This window comes from Aphelocoma coerulescens (assembly GCF_041296385.1).
Source record: "Aphelocoma coerulescens isolate FSJ_1873_10779 chromosome Z unlocalized genomic scaffold, UR_Acoe_1.0 ChrZ, whole genome shotgun sequence".
Classification (NCBI taxonomy): domain Eukaryota; kingdom Metazoa; phylum Chordata; class Aves; order Passeriformes; family Corvidae; genus Aphelocoma; species Aphelocoma coerulescens.
In genome coordinates, this window is record NW_027184085.1 from 11,818,203 (window position 1) to 11,832,563 (window position 14,361).

The window sequence follows — 14,361 nt, forward strand, 5'->3', positions numbered from 1 at the left end:
AAGCAGTCAGGGACCTGGCATGAAAATGACTGCTTAATTAGACTTAGATTAATTTAATTCAATTTAATGATTTTTAAACAACCTACAGAATTACTCTGTCCAGATTACCTACTGCTACCTACTGGAGGGATTTGGCCCGTGGGAAAATGTGTTTGTGTGTATACAGAGTATGGGATTTTTTTGTTTGGTTGGTTTTTTGTTTTTATTTTTTTTATTTTTTTTTTAAGAAATGTACTTGAGTTTGTCTTTAATGGGTGTCAGATAAATATGAATTTGAGCTAAGTAACATGTTTACTTAGCACTGTTTGCTATTCCTGAATGGTAGTTAGGGTTCTATTTTGTGGAAGCAATCATTCTACTAATGGTATACTGTGCAGTTGGATTTATAAAACTCATAGAAGAGTGATCATGTAGAACATAACAACTTGCCCTATAATAAACAGATGTACTTTTATGAAACAACTGAATCTCCCTTTGGTTATCAAACTGTAATCTGCTGTTTCTGAAGAGTGATGTGAAACATAGTGACCCTGCATGACCTATTTGAATTTATGCTCCAGTCCTCATTTCAGTTATTTATTTGTCTGACTAGACTTGTAAAACTTTTTCTACTTTTTTTTTAGGGTGGAGGGAGGAAGTTTATACAGCTGAACATCCTTAATTTTAAACTGTTTCTTCAGAAAGAATTTGTATAGCAGCTAAAACTTGTAGATGAAACCAGCTAACTATCTCAGTAAGCATACTGTAGAACTAGAAATGTGGAACATTTTTACCTAGGTGCATTTGCCAATCCAGACGTTGGTCTCTCATTAAGATTTTCTGCTGTGCTCTAGGAAAAAGCACATTGCCATGCTATTTTAGTATTCTGTTCACTGTTATGTTTGCCCTGGATTGGCAACCTGTGGTATCACTGAAGCTTTCTGTAGGAAACTTTTCTCCAGACACTCACTTTCCTCTGTGAGAGTTTGCAGCTTGTCTGTTGCATTAGTTTTATATGTTTGTTCAACTGCTGCTTTCCTTCATGTGAAAGGGAGGAAGGGGGAACATGACTGTGATAGTGCCCTGCCAAGTACAAGCAGCTATAGCTCTTAAGAATACACATACAGTTCCTTATGGGGAAGAATCCAAAACAATTCTTCCAGCAATAACCTCTGTCTTGCTCAGGCAATTCTGTCTGCTGTGTTATGTTGAGCTGTCCTAGTACGTGTCCTGCATGGTTTAAGTACAATTTTGAATTTGGTTAGTGATTAGACTTGTGCATATGATAGTGTTGGTATCTGCTACCCAGTGCAGACCCCTGGTGATAGGATGGTGAAGTTTTAATGAATGACTTGGCTTGCTTAATTATGATTTTGCCCCTTTACAAATGGCGGTCCTGATGATAATATTAACATAGGCAGTGGTCAGAGAAATCTGTTCATGTATGAACAAGATGGTGATCTAATTATGTGGAGATGTATTAGCATAACAGGATACACAACTGAGTTTTTGGTAAACGTTTGTTCTGTTCTTCCTTGGTCAGATTTAGGCTTTCTTCTAAGTTTAGAGAAACAGTTAGAAAGTTTCCCTTAGGTGACTGTTAATCTTTTTTAGAGCTTGAGGGCTAAATCCTCAAAGGGTGATAGAGGTATGCAAATTCAATTCTGACCTGCCTGCCAATGAACTGAATAGTATCAAGTTGGAATCTTTCTTTCTTTCTTTTTTGTTTAGATATTGAAGAAGAGTAAAAAGCTCCTCAAAGGTTTGGAAGGTTGAATGTGATCAGCATGAAGAGCTTAAAAGCAAAGTTCAGGAAGAGTGACGTAAGTATTTCTGCTCAGTTTGACTGCTGGTTTTCATGCTGGAAACAAGTTCTTCACTCCCACCTTGATAAGCTTGCAGGTTAATGAATTACAGAGAAGAAAACCTTTTTGCAAGCACAAAGGCAACAGTTGAGTACAGTATGGAGTAGGCTGTTTCTATTTGTAGAGCCATTATCTGTTATGCAAATTAACAGTATTTTACTACCTTGGTCCCCATAGCTGAATCATGCACATGTCTGTGGGGTCTGCAGAACTTTTGTTGGATTGTGCTGGTGTCCAAATTGGAACTTTGTTCCAGATTTAGGATTAAGCCTAGTAAGGACTTTACTACCCAATCATATTTCTGTCTAAGCCTAGTGCTGTTCTTATCAGTGTGGTGTTCGAGCACTTAATGTACTGTCTCCCCAGTCTGTGGCAGGGTTTCTTTGTCAGCAAGAATACAGGAACCAGCTGAGCAATTAGGGCAGCTGTGATTTATCAGTTCTAGTACGACAGGAGGGGTGGATTTGAGGCTGGAGCAGTGAGGAAGGAAGACATAAATATGGAGGTTCTCAGGAGAATCTTCCGAACAGCATTTAGAGACATTAGGCTGCACATCATCTTGCTTGTAGTAGAAGTATCAGTGGAAACCCAAACTTCTACATGTGCTGTAAGCAATACTTCCCTTGGAGCAGTGGAACTGCTGTAGTCCAGTCCTGCTCTTGTCCTTCTATTCCTACTAATATGCATTCCAAGTCTTTGTGTTGCTAGTAAGAAGTCTGAAGTGTGTGTGTTTGTGTTTAATTGACTTTCCAGATACTGTGTGGAATTTGTAACAAATCTTCATGATCTGTGAAGAATGTGGTGTTTCATTCTTCATCCTAAATTTTTGTGCCCTTTTGAAAGAAGTGATGTATTGTTTGTCATCGCCAGATTTGGTGATGGTGTTCTGGAGCTTAAGATCCTTAGGTTTGAAAATGGAGCATCTTAAGAAGTTTTGATGTTCAGGAATAAAGTTACACAGTGCCCTCAGTGGGTGTTTTGATGTAAAGATGGTCTCACGGCACACCATTAGAGTGATGTGTCTTTATCCAGCCATGATGTAGTGCACATCAGCAGCAGAAGGTAGAGTTACTCTTGTGGTGTAACCTGCAGATGTGCTGACTACTACTTTTGAGCCACAAGTTAGCATTTGGTTAGCATTTGGTACAGCTGCTGAATTGGTGTCCTTGCAGCAGTGCTGGTAGATGCTTTACTCCTTCAGTTTAGCAAGAGGTATTTCTTAAAAGACTGCCTCTATAAACAAGCTAAATATGTCAACCAACCTTTGCTTTCTAGAACATCTAGAATATTCCAGAAATATTCTAATTTTGGGTGCAGAGGGAAACATTTTTCACTGCTTAAGCAGTATTTGGTTTTGCTGGTCATCAGACTGAATCAGCCAGTGCCACAGTGTCTTGTGGCACTTCACAACAAGTAAAAATAGTATCACAAATCTCTCATGTCCCATCTAACTGAACTTTCAGTTTAGAACTGCTAGAGTTCCATGGCCAGACATTGTTGCTCCTGTTGCAACAAGCAGCAGCAGTTGCTATTTTGAGTTCACCCACATCACTAAAACTGTTAATAGGCATCTGCTCGAGTAACAAGAGCAGTCTGTTGGCTAATACGTGAACTCACTTGGAAGCCAGGTGTGCCCATGTGTTAGGATGACTTCATGCACACTTTTATGCTGCTTGCCTGGGCTGCTGCTCTAGAGCAAAGGCTAAGTGACATGTGTGATGAAACCAGACCTTGCTGTAGCGAGTCCAGCCACTGTCATAAATTGCACTGATTCACTTATTCCTTACTTATCTAGCCCTGATAACTTGTGTATGCCTCTTCCCAAAATCAAGGGCAGTCTGAACATAATTGCTGTTTTGGTACTGCTGCTGTCTACTGGCTGCCGACAAGGTTGACCGCAAAGGATTTTTCAGATACCTAAAATTTAGATACGCAGCTCTTAGAGCACAACAGTCTAAATCCATGACAGTCTGGTTTCCTCTGTTTTGAAGCCAAGCCTTAAGGGCATAATTCAAGGCAACCAACAGGAGCTGTCCTATATTTTGTGCAAGATAAGCAAGGAAAATTATCCTTCTCTTCAGTTCCCAGAAGCTGCTCTTAGCTACAGTTTTTGAGGAGGAGAAAAAGGATGTCTTTTTAATGGGAATTAGTTGGTTGTATTTGTATCTCAATTCATAAGATGTGGTAAGTGCTCTTGGATTGGAGATGAGGGTAAAATCAGGGATGGACTACATATTTTCCTCATCCCTTTCTAAAGGAAATCTTTAATATATTGTAGTTTAGTACTGAAGATGTCTTGGGGTAAGGAAGACTGCGCTTCTCTGTAACCTCATTGTTAGCATAAAAAAATGAAGAGTGGGAAGAGTAGGAAGTCTTCAAGGTGTATGTGAGACATAGGAATTACACAAACACTTCTCCAGCAGTAAGGCTGGAGAAAACTCTGTGCTGGAATGAAGACAACGAAGGAAATTTCACTGATGTACTGAAGTTTTCTAGGCTTTCCTGCAGTGGCGGAACTGAAGATGAGTATAATTGCTGATATTCTAGTATATTTCTTGGTGTCCCTGCCAGAGGGCATTGCTTTGGTGCTTGAATGACACCATGCTTGTGGAAGAGATGGCCCTGCTCCCTCTTTTTTCACTTCTACTCTTCTCATTTTGAGGGTATCTGACCCTGCAGTGAGCCAGGTCAAGGACAAGAAATGATGGAAAATTACTCTGTGGGGTGAGTGTCAGCTGGGTAACTCCCTGCTCTGTGTTACTGTAGGGTCAGCCCTGAGAGGAATGATGGAAGTAGGAGGAACAGCAGGCTGTCCCTTCCTCCAACTGTTGCTTGGTTTAGCTACAGTGTCAGATCACACCCTGAGAATATTGGCCCAAAAAGCACAAAGGTGGGCATGCCAGCAGAAGACTTGCAGGAACACACAAGTAAATAAGGCTGCTAATTTAAATATTTAGCAGAATTTGTACAGTCCGCAGCTGAGAGATGAGAGTGTGACTCTTAGATGGAAGAGAGACTCCTCACTTCATGCTTTTGCTGTATTGCTGTATCTCACCTGATTTACTGTGTGTGAAGCCAGCCCCATTAACTGGAGAATCCTTTGTCCTTGACACACTTAATTGCTGTGAAATCCTTCCTGGGGGTGACTGTTGCCATGTGAACACGTGTGTTTGGAGAGAAGGAATGGGATTTATCGCTCTGTCACAAATGACTATTGTCAAAGCATGATGTGTAGTCACAGGAGGATGCTTGTAGACTGGGAATCTGTGAGCAGGGTGCCTGGGTGGGAGCAAATGCCAAGACTGGAAGCTAAGCAGTAGATGTGCACACTTAAAGAATGTGTAGACAACAGAAACCACAATCATGTCTTGACAAAGCAACAAGTCTCTTCTGTCTGAGGAGCTGTATTTTCTCCACTCTCCTCAGCCCTTGCTTCTCATTATCAAACTCAAAACCTGCCATTAAAGACATAAAAGCTGGCCGCCTAAAAGGATGACCATTTTAATTGTTGCTAGAGGCTATCACATGTAACACTCGAGAAAGTTGCTACAGTAATACCAGGAACTATCATTTCAGAGTTGAATTTGTTTACAGACAGTCCACAGTTTATTCACACAGTGAAGAATGAATGTGTCTACCCAGTAAGACAGAAGTTCTTCATTGTTTCTGCTTAGAAAGGCAGATTTTGAAAAATTACAATTAAAAATATGGCTACTGATGTGTTATTTGGTCTCTAATACTTGAGATTGGAGTGTTTTCTGTAGTAAGTAGTCAGTTTGTGTCCTGACTTCAAAAGCATCTAGAATCTTAAACAGTGGCAAAGTGGATTTTCAAATGTGTGAAGATTAATCCTGTCTAAACATGTTTTGCCTGCTTCTTATATATGACAAGATGCTCGTCAACATTTTTAGGCACCTACACACATTTAAGTATCTAGCTCTTTGATACGAGGATTATGTAAGTGTTTAAGTGGTTTGTTTAGGTATATTGGCTTTTAACCATGTTCTGGGTTACCCTAGAAAAGGCAGCTTGTCTGAAGGCTCTGATGGTTTGGATTGTTTTCACTGTCTTGTCTATAGGCAAAAACTGAAAAGTTTTAGGACCCTTTTCTGTGGGTATTGAAGATCAGCTGAAAAATACGTTTGACAATTGCTGTCTTGTCGAATGGGACAAGAAGGTTAGAATTGTGATTTGTTTCCAAATACCTTCAATACTAAATAATTAAAATAGTAGAGTGTCTTTTGAAATTGAAAATTGACTGTGCAGTTCAGCAGAAAAGGTACCTATTGTCAGAATCAGAGCCAAGACAGGCTGGGATTTCCCAATGCTAATTACCAGCTCTAACTTCTGGTATTTCTGGAAATGCCCATTTGTTGTACTATTATGCAGGGGTTGAGAAGTTTGCAGTTCTAATGAAAATTTCTGCTTTCTGGCCTTTGCTGTAATCATTGTTCCATAAATCTCAAAGTGATGAGGCAGTTAGGTATGTTGTAGTGTAAAATCTCAATCTTAATCTGGACTCTATGCTAATTAAGTCTTGGCATTTCTTTTTAATGCCAAATGTTCGAAGTAGTGAGTTTCCATTTAGCAGTTTTTAAAATATGAAAAGCTAAGTTACTTGGGGGTCTGGAATGGAAAGATTGCTGGGATACGTTCAATGGAAACCTGTGTTCTTGTGCACTCTGGGCTGAATGTGTGGGAGAACAAAACTTGGGTGGGGCAACTTGAAAAATAATAAAGCAGGATCTCCTGCAAATAGCCCTTAAATTGCTCTGTTCACTGAAAGTTACAATTAACCTAAAAAGGAGCATGGGATTGAAATTTGCAGTATCTGCTTTGTACATAGATACTTTCAGGGTAATTGTGACCAAAAAAACCCTACATACAAAGGTCACTCTGACAGAAAAGTGAAATGACAGTGTTGTTTGACAAATGTACATAGTTATTTAGAAAACGAGCTACTGAAGCTTGCTTTTATTTCAGTGCCTTGCTTTTATTGTGTGTTGGATTGAATCAGCCTGAAACACATCATCAGGAGTGTAGCTTTTGTTCAGTTTACTGTGTTCTTCAGTAGTAATCTTTGATTCCACTATACAGTGTGTGGTGGAAGGCTTGATCTCTGGTGTGTACGGACTGCCCTCAACCACCTCTTCTTAGGAATGGAAAATTAAACCTTCTCTCCCTCTCGAAACAGGTGCTGTGGCTCCTGATTCTCCCTCCTTCTGTTAGGAGTCAAGGGTTTTACCTTCCACCCCATGTTCTGCTATTTGGCTTCATACCTCTGGTTCTGGACAGCGTAAGACTCTGCTCTACTCAGCTTGCTCTGATTTGTCCAGGAAAGAAATTAAATGTGTTCTGAGTATATTAGAGTAAGACCTGCTGCCTCTTCCAGTCAGTCCAGTGTGAACCTCTTGCCATCAGGTAGTGTATTTTCTTTACTATTGACAATAGGAATGTCCTCAGAGTACTTACAAGATTATCTTATCCAGGGGAACTGTAATTCTGGTGTACAGGAGCCCCCTGTGAGGGGGCCAATATCAACCCATAAGTTATGCAGCATCTCTTTTAATAGTGAAAAGGAAATGTAATGGAGAAGACAAGTGAAGACTGACCAATAAGGGTATGGGAAAACAGAAGGGAAGCAAGAAGGTCTGAAAGGGATGAGAAAGAAGGGACAGTTGAAGGGTCAGAGTTACTATTTTGGTAACTGTTCTGTGAGAAGAAAAGCAACTGGGCTCCTGTGGGTTGCCTGTTGATCATCTGTCTCTAGATGGGAAAGTACAAAAAGTGTTTAAGACTAAATAACTTGCAGATATTCTGTAAACAACCTGCTGCATCTCCAAATATTTGAGACAGAAAGGAAAGGGAATTAGTTAAATGAGAACTGTGCTCTGGTGTTTGGAATTACAGTAGACAAACCTGGATGGGAGTTAGTTTACTTTGAATAAACACATGGTTACTTCCTAAAACAGGATTATGAAATGGGAGGGAGTAGGAAGAAGAACGGCAAATTGGCATATACAAACTGGAAAAAACTAGTATTTTTAAATATATGGGTAACAAGAAAGGAATCTTTTTGTGTAGAAACATTTCTTTTGTGTCCCTATAAAGGGAGCACAGAAGTTTCCAAGGCCTGAGTTTGGAAGAGTTGGAAAAAAGCAACTGTAGTTTTTTTTATTTGTTTGTTTATATTTAGTAAGATTTAAATGTAAAGTAGAATACATTTTAAAATTATAAATGAGCAGTCTGTGTGTCCTTACTGTGGTACACTATATCCCCTCTTCCTTTTTGGCATTGCTCATGCCTGATCTGATATGTCCAGCTGTTGAAGTTGTCTGTTAAGATTCATGTAAAGGAGAGTATTTTAAGGAATGGCCCAGTCTTTATGTTTGAAGGCTTTTGTCTTGTTTTTTGTTGTTAGTAAAGACAATTTGCTGTGAATATCTGCTGTAATATTACCTAGTGAATATAATACCCATATGCTTTATTTTAGGGGAGATTTGAGCCTTTTCATTCTGTGCTTATACTTTGGTAGGCTGTGAATAGTACAAGCAGACCACAAATGCTAGGGAGTTAGTCAGGCTGAAAGAGGTGTGTTGTTTACCTGATTACAGCAATGTGTTCTAGTGCTATTCTTCAAGAAGCTGTTCTGATTGTGTGTAGTCCAGGCAAATCCCCAGCATTAGGGGATTTTTTGCTTTTTTTGATTTTTTGCCATTTTTTGCTTCCTTGCACATTGTCACACTTCAGGAGTACTGAATATATGTCTCATATGTGTTCTAAATATCTGTGAAGCTAAAGCATAGAGTAGAATCAGTGTCAGTGGCTATTCTTCCCAGGAAATGGAAAGTGTGGACTTGTGTAGCTCTTCTGACACTTGAAAACCTATTTATTGAGCTATTTTTCCTACTTTAGGACCTAAATGATCTGGACAAAGCTGCAGCCTTAAGCTTTTAAAAATACTGCTAACATGTGGTAGCAAAAGCCATCACAATTGAATGTCTTTTAACTACAGCTTAAAGATGTCTTAATTTCTTAGACTCACAGTTTATATCCACATTTATTGTTACTACAGGTACTCTCTTCCTGTATTGAGGTTGTTATGTGGACTTAATATTTACCTTCAAATATTTTGAGGTAGAAAACTCTTTAAGTGGTGTTCTTATTCCACGTGACACTAGTGCTACTTTATACGATTTGGATTTTAAGAGGTGGCATAGTGTAATTAGCAGAACATAATCTGAAACTTTGGCTGAATTTACTCCTGTATAGCTGTCTGAGGACTCTCATTCCCCAGATGTGCTGTGTGTATGTCTCAGATGAAATACACAGCTAACTGTCCAGAGCACTTGCATTGACTTGATTGCAATGATAAAAGCAAAGGTATTTTAATAACTTTGCAAATGATGTGGTTACCAATGTGTGTGTATGTGTCTGACATACCTGTGTGGCTCAGTTCATGGGTGCTTACCTCTTTTCTTTCATCTTTGCTTCTTTGCTGTGTGTGGTGGAAACTTCCTAGGAGTCTCACAAACTTGGCTAACCTGTCTGCTTATCCAGAGCCTGAAACAGGGCCCTTTGAAGTCAGAATAAAGATTTCAGTCTGCTTGGCTGACCATTGAATCAAGAATGAAAACCAAAATTCTGGCTCCATGGGTGAATATGGTGGGCTCCAGTTAGGGATGGATTTCCCCTCAATGCAGCATAGGAATACACTTGGATATTGAAGATGCTCAGATTGGCAGGTTATCCAACAGTAGCTTCTTTTTGGGGTCTAGAGGAGGTTGAGTTTTCATTCTGTTCCTCCAGCTTTTTTTTCCTTTGGGATTGCATATGATATGATGTGATATTGTTTGACAGGACAATGGCAACCCATTACATCCAGTTTCAATCTATCCTCTTTCAGTTTCAAACTGTAACCCTTTGTCTTATTGTCTGGAGAAAAAGTCCCTTTCCATTGTTGTGTACTTGCCCCCTTAAAGTATGAAAAGGCCACAATAAACTATTCTGGAGCCTTCTCTTCTTCAGGCTGAGCAACCCCAGCTCTCTCAGCTTGTCCTCAAAGGGGAGGTGGTCCAGCCCTTTGACCTCTAGTGGGTCCCTGTCCCTGCTGTGCAGGGACCCCAGAGCTGGATGCAGAGCTCCAGGTGGGTCTCAGCAGAGCGGAGCAGAGGGGCAGAATCCCCTCCCTCCCCTGCTGCCCACGGGGCTCTGGATGCAGCCCAGGACACGTTTGGCTCTCTGGGCTGTGAGTGCCATGGCCGGGGCATGTCCAGCCTCTCACCCACAGCACCCCCAAGTCCTGCTGGGCAGGGCTGCTCTGGGTCTGTTCATGCCCAGCCTGTGCTGATACCGGGGCTTGCCCTGACCCAGGTGCAGCACTTGTCCTTCTGAACCTCATGAGGTTCCCACAGTCCCACTTCTTGAGCTTGTTCAGGTCCCTCTGGATGGCATGAGGTCAAACATACCTCTCAGCTTGGTGTCATCTGCAAATTTGCTGAGAGTGCACTGGATTGCACTGGCTGTGTCACAGATGAAGACATTGAGCAGTACTGGTCCCAGTAAAGGCCTCTGAGGGACACCATGCATCACTGATCTCCGTCTGGACATTGAGACATTGATGAATACCTCCTGGATGCGGCCATCCAGCCAATTCGTTATCTACTAAACAGTCTATCAAAGTCATGCATCTCCAGTTTAGAGAGTAGAATGCTGGGAGAGGCCATGTGTTAATCACATAATTTCTATGTGCTTATTAGGGTAAGAAGCAGGACACTTTTCTTTAATTCCTCCAGCTGTGGCTAAGGGAACTGAGCAGCATACCATGTGCTTATGCCTTACGTTGTTGAGAAGGACTGCAAGTTCAAGCTGTCTTGGAGTGTATTACTGGCACAGTAAAAGCATACTTAAGGATGGGATATTTGCAGATTTCTTTTTGACCACCCTGTTGTATTCCTGTCCCACTTGGTACAAACAGCCTGTTGCTGTCTATTTCCCTGGATTTGTCTCACAACTGTCGCCCATCCTGCATCAAAGTGTGATAAATGCAGCAGGCAGCAGGTGTGCATCCCTGCAGCCCTGGTGTGGCAAATAGGGCTGTGCATGTGAAGTGCTGCACAGCAAGAAGCTGCCCTAGGCTTCATGCTGGGCAGCAGTTTTTTTCCAGTAGTGAATACCACTTCTTAATGCATATGTTGTTTGCTTGTAAACTTGGAGTTGCTCAGTGTGTTTTGGTTTTGTGATTCGCAGTGTAGGTTCCTTGTGTGCAAGCCAGGTCTCGTTTCAGCTGGATTGCTGTGCTGGTTATTTAGCATGTTGTGCACTCAAGAGGAAGGTTGTGTTTCCATGTGTTTGTGAGGAACATTTGCTCAGATTAATGGCACAGCAAAAAATTCTTGGAAGTTTCCGGTGGTGATGCACTCCAGCTATCTCCGTTCACTCAGATGATGGTAAGATGCATGAGGTCACGTGTAGGCTGTTAGTTTTTTAGGTTTCTGAGTAATTTCCTTAGAGGGTAATGTAAGGGAAAAAATGTAATTTACATTAATTTATATTGCTTTCTAAACTGTGATATAGTGAATGGGATGGGACAAACATGAGCAGTGTGGGGAAAATGGCTACAGGTAAGTTTCTTCTGTTGAAGGGTGGCCACATTTCTGTTAAATGGCCTAGGATTTTGGGAGAATGTATGATATGTTTTCTCTCATTTTTAAATGTGGATGCTTGCTCAGTCATTACACATGAGGTAGTAAACACCAAAGTTTCTTTATTATTTTCTTCTTTTAATTTAAGCTAGCTGGGGGAGCATAGGGTCCCCTCCTTTGGCCGTAGAAGCTTGTGTCAAGACTCTTTTCATTCACTCATTCTCACCTTGCACAGTTTTGGGCAAATGAGCAGCTATGGCTGCTGTTTCAATCTGTAAAATACACAGTATCTACTTCATTTAGCCTTGCAGTGTTGGAGGGAAGGCACCCAGTCCAATCTGAGAATTTCTGATGCAAAACAGAAGAACATGAAGCATGAAGTGTTCTTCAGAGACTGGGAAGGCAAGTTTAGTAAATTAACTTGTAGCTGAAATGAATTTGTCATTTTTAGTGTTTTTCTTCTGCTAGCATGAGAATGTAATTATTATGCCATGGAACTCCATACAAGGGAGCTTCCATGCCTGGATTTTAGATTTATAATCTGCTTCCTCCCACTTCCAAGTCCAAAGTATCCTGATATGTTTAGGTGAAGATCAAGTCACTTTATGATTTACTCTTGAATTGCTAAGTTGCCTGTTTGCTGCAGTGGTGGTTGGGGTTGTGTCTCCCTATAAGCTAACAAAAAAAAAGTGCTATCTGGAAATTGTACATAAATACTATTTAATGACAAATTTCTTCCTGCTCTTTGGCAGTAGCAATTCTTCCACTCATTTTCCTCTCCCATCTCCTGGATAACTCCCATAGGTTTAATAACTGTGGCTGGGGCAGAATTTTAATTTTCTTAAATTTATGTTTGTCTTTTAAACACTAATAGTTTTTCTGATGTTTGGGTCCCCACCTCCCACCCTCCACTGGTCTGTAAATTACCTTAGCGGTGCTCAGTATCTTCAGTTTTATGAAAGTAGGATTGTTTTCGCTCTGTACACACAGCAAAGACAATTAGAAAATTACATTCTTTGACTTAAGAAAAACAGTCTTGTACGTGGTACATGCACTGAAGGTGGCTGTAAACAAACTTAGTACAATCTGATTTGGGGGGGTGTGTGGAATGGATGCTGTAAATCTTGCCATTGGAATTCACTTAAGCTGCTAGTTGAACAGCATGAGAACTGCCAGTGCAGTGCAATAAAGGAAGGAAAGGTCAGAAGATTGGAAAAAAGGCTCTACCCCTCATCTTTTAATGCAATTCTTTGCAGTCCTGTGCAGGGACTTATTATCCCACTTTCACACCTTAAAAATACGGGAGAGGTGTGGAAAAATGTTTAAATGGGGTAATTGTTGTGGATAGAATAGTAATTCTGCAGTGCTCAAATACTGTGGAAACATGGGGACTGTGTAAATTCTCTTTAAGGAGAGGCAAGCAGTTTCTACCATGCCCAGACGAACAACTTTGTGAGCTGTACATAGCTTGAGTCTCACCAGACTGTTCTGACTTTGGTATGTCAGCTGGCTATGGTTGTAAACCTCCGTCTCTTGATTCTCCCCCTGTTTAAACTCAGTGGGTAGCTGGTGTTGCACACTGCTGGAGATCTGACCTGCTTTGCAGGGCACTTGAGTTTGTCCCAAATGTGTGTAATAGGACTGCATGAGGGTTCCATCAGTAAGATTCAGAGAGGTGACTTTTAAATAGAGAAGCTGTAAATGGCCCTGATGATAGTATCCTTTAATCATTGTTTCCGAGAAGTTGAGACCTGATTTTATCATGACAAGGTGCTAAAAACTTTGTAGGACCACATCTTCTACATTTTAGTAGTTCAGTTGGAGGATTATTCACAGTTTTTGTCAGTGCATGATCATGGTCTGACCTAGAACATGTCTCCTCCTCCTGTTTTCAGTGTGTGTGTGGGATTTTGGATGAATTGTCAGTTTTCACACACAGCTGAAATGCATCTTCTTTTCAAGTATGTTTGAGTAATCCATAGTGATTAGGCAAAACAAGTAGGAAAGAATGTGATCTTGCTATATGCCATGATTGTAATGACCCCCTATTTCAAATAAATCAGTTGTTTGTCAGAAGACTCATGTCTGCATAAGCACACGACATTGCTGCAGACAGGAAGTGCCCTAGTCTGTTGACCTCGTCTCCCAGGGAAAATCAAAAGTTCTCATTAAATTAAAATAAAAAATAACAAAACCAAGAAAAACTCCCCCAACTTGTCTTAGTAGAAGATGAAGGCAATAATATGTATAACCTCTTTCTTTTCTGTTGTTTATGAATGTGCAATCTGATATTTAAATAGCTTTTAAAACCTTTTTAATGCAGCTGAAAGGAGTGAGGTCAGATATATTTTCTTAGTGTTATGTTACACTCCACAAGGGTGAACAGAAAATGGTTTAAAGGAATGCCAAGAAGCCCCTATTCCCTAACCAATTCCCTTGTCTTCTCTTAACCAGTTTTATTTCACATTGCACGCTTCAGCTGCTGTGAGCATTTCTGGGTTGAGTATAGGGGCAGGTTTCACTGTGTTCTTAAGTTACAACATCCACGTTCCTTTGCCTGCAATTTAAAGAAGAAAAGTGTCTGGATTTTAAATACAACTGTATACAGACCAAGCGTGCTGAAACAGAGATCTTGCTATATGCATTTTTGATGTTAGAAATGGTAGGTGTGCTATGTTATTAACACTATTAATGTGAGAAGAATATTCATCACAATTTCCATTACCACTGTTCTCAGGAATTTGGATGTGAATTTATGCAGTACTATCCCCATTTATTGACTTTATTTCTTTATTTCTTGAATTCTAATTCTTCTGTTTCTAGATAGGTTTTCTTCAAAGCAGCCTTTTTTTTTTTTTTTTTTCCTTCAGGTC

The 14,361-nt window shown here is 40.4% G+C and overlaps 1 protein-coding gene across 5 annotated transcripts in view; it reads left to right on the forward strand.

Annotated features, from left to right (window-relative positions):
* The window catches only part of RAI14 (retinoic acid induced 14), an 86,740-nt gene that overhangs the window by 8,991 nt on the left and 63,388 nt on the right, over positions 1-14,361 (forward strand). For all 5 annotated transcript variants that reach the window (XM_069001562.1, XM_069001564.1, XM_069001565.1 and 2 more), the window contains exon 2: positions 1,711-1,802. In XM_069001562.1, the coding sequence (XP_068857663.1) occupies positions 1,767-1,802 (36 nt within the window). In that variant the 5' untranslated portion in view covers positions 1,711-1,766. The remainder of the gene's footprint in view (positions 1-1,710; positions 1,803-14,361) is intronic.